Source organism: Echinops telfairi, unplaced genomic scaffold (assembly GCF_000313985.2).
Source record: "Echinops telfairi isolate 266 unplaced genomic scaffold, ASM31398v2 ScPeMD7_7414;HRSCAF=8452, whole genome shotgun sequence".
Lineage (NCBI taxonomy): Eukaryota > Metazoa > Chordata > Mammalia > Afrosoricida > Tenrecidae > Echinops > Echinops telfairi.
Genome location: NW_022111314.1, coordinates 889,285 through 890,954, shown reverse-complemented (window position 1 = coordinate 890,954; position 1,670 = coordinate 889,285). Strand labels below are relative to the sequence as shown.

At 64.5% G+C, this 1,670-nt stretch overlaps 1 protein-coding gene across 1 annotated transcript in view; it reads left to right on the top strand.

Annotated features, from left to right (window-relative positions):
* OGFR (opioid growth factor receptor) overlaps nt 1-1,670 on the top strand; it is a 9,233-nt gene that overhangs the window by 6,038 nt on the left and 1,525 nt on the right. The window contains exons 4-6 of the mRNA XM_045296932.1: nt 2-18; nt 841-907; nt 1,229-1,377. Coding sequence (XP_045152867.1) covers nt 2-18; nt 841-907; nt 1,229-1,377 — 233 coding nt within the window. The remainder of the gene's footprint in view (nt 1; nt 19-840; nt 908-1,228; nt 1,378-1,670) is intronic.

Here is a 1,670-nt window from a genome sequence, read left to right as displayed (position 1 = left end):
ACACTCCTACATCCAGTGGTGAGTGAGTGTGTGTGTGACACTCCTACATCCAGTGGTGGGTGAGTGTGTGTGTGTGTGTGTGTGTGTGTGACACTCCTACATCTAGTGGTGAGTGAGTGTGTGTGTGACACTCCTACATCCAGTGGTGAGTGAGTGTGTGTGACACTCCACATCCAGTGGTGAGTGTGTGTGTGACACTCCTACATCCAGTGGTGTGTGTGTGTGAGACACTCCTACATCCAGTGGTGAGTGTGTGTGTGTGTGACACTCCTACATCCAGTGGTGTGTGTGTGTGAGACACTCCTACATCCAGTGGTGAGTGTGTGTGTGTGACACTCCACATCCAGTGGGGGGGGTGTGTGTGTGTGTGTGTGTGTGTGTGACACTGTGGGTTGGCTCGGATTCTCCCTCCCTTCGGACCCCTCGTACAAATATTCCCAGGCAGACTGGGGGCCAGAAGCACTTCCGGCCAGACGCTGGACCTGTCACCCTGGCGGCTATGGGCTGGGGGTGGGTGGTAAAGAGGGCTGGAGGACCGGCTCCCCAGGTGCATCTCCGTGAACCCTGGAGAGCAACTGGGCTCCCCACTCTGAAAGGCCGCCTCCGGTGGAGCCAACGCTGTCCTTGGGGAGGAGACCTGGGGCTGAGCACAGGGCACGGTGTGGGGCATGTGTGCACACATGTGTAGGTGGGGAGAGAACAGATGTCCGGCAGATGATGCCCCGTCCCCCCCACCCCACCCCGCCCGGAGTCACTGCTCGGGAGCCAGGCTGAGTGCCCCTCCAGGTGCCCTGCTGGCAGACAGGCTGCCAACTACAGGTCACTCCCCCACCCCCTCAGGTTGTTTCCGCTTCGGGAGCCAGGAGTGAACTGGCACGCCAAGCCCCTCACGCTCAGGGAGATTGAGGTGAGCCCGGCTGGGGGGACGGGTCCTACGGGTGGCCTCTGCTGCACCGTGGGTGTGCTCAGGGACCCTGTGTCGTCATCCCTGGCCCTCAGTGCTGGCCTACGGGGCTGATAGAGGCTCCGCTCCTGACGCCTTTGGGAGCAGAGGCCAGGGCAGGGCTGGGACCGAGGGCGTCCCCTTTGCTGCCCCCGGTCCCAGCCGCCCTTGGGCGCGAGCGGAGGCTCACTGTGGAGGTGGGCTGAGAGCCTTGTCCGTGCCCCGCGAGCTGCGCACTCCCGGCCGGCGGTCAGGGCGCAGCGGCTGAGTGCTCGGGTTCCCCAGGCCTTCAAGAGCTGCCCGGAAGCCATGGAGCGGTTCGTGCAGGCCTACGAGCTCATGCTGGGCTTCTACGGGGTGCAGCTGGAGGACCGCGGCTCGGGGGCCGTGCTCCGCGCGCACAACTACCAGCAGCGCTTCCAGAACCTGAACTGGTGAGGCCGCGCCCGCCGAGAGCCCTCTGTGGGTGGGGGTGGGGGCGAGGGGCTGGATGGAGGGGTGCGCGGTGGGCCTGCCCGCGGGCCAGTGCGGACAGGACTCTCACGGTGCGGCAGGCACAGACCCCAACGAGAGAGGTCTTGTGCCCGCCTGCCCACACCCCTGCTTCGCCCCGCCACGTTTGTCACCAGTTCACGAGTGGGGCTCCCTGGGGGCCTGCTCTGGGCTGCACTGAAAAAGGAGACCTGTACAGAATGGGGTTCACAGGCACTCTGCAGGCTGTGGGGCG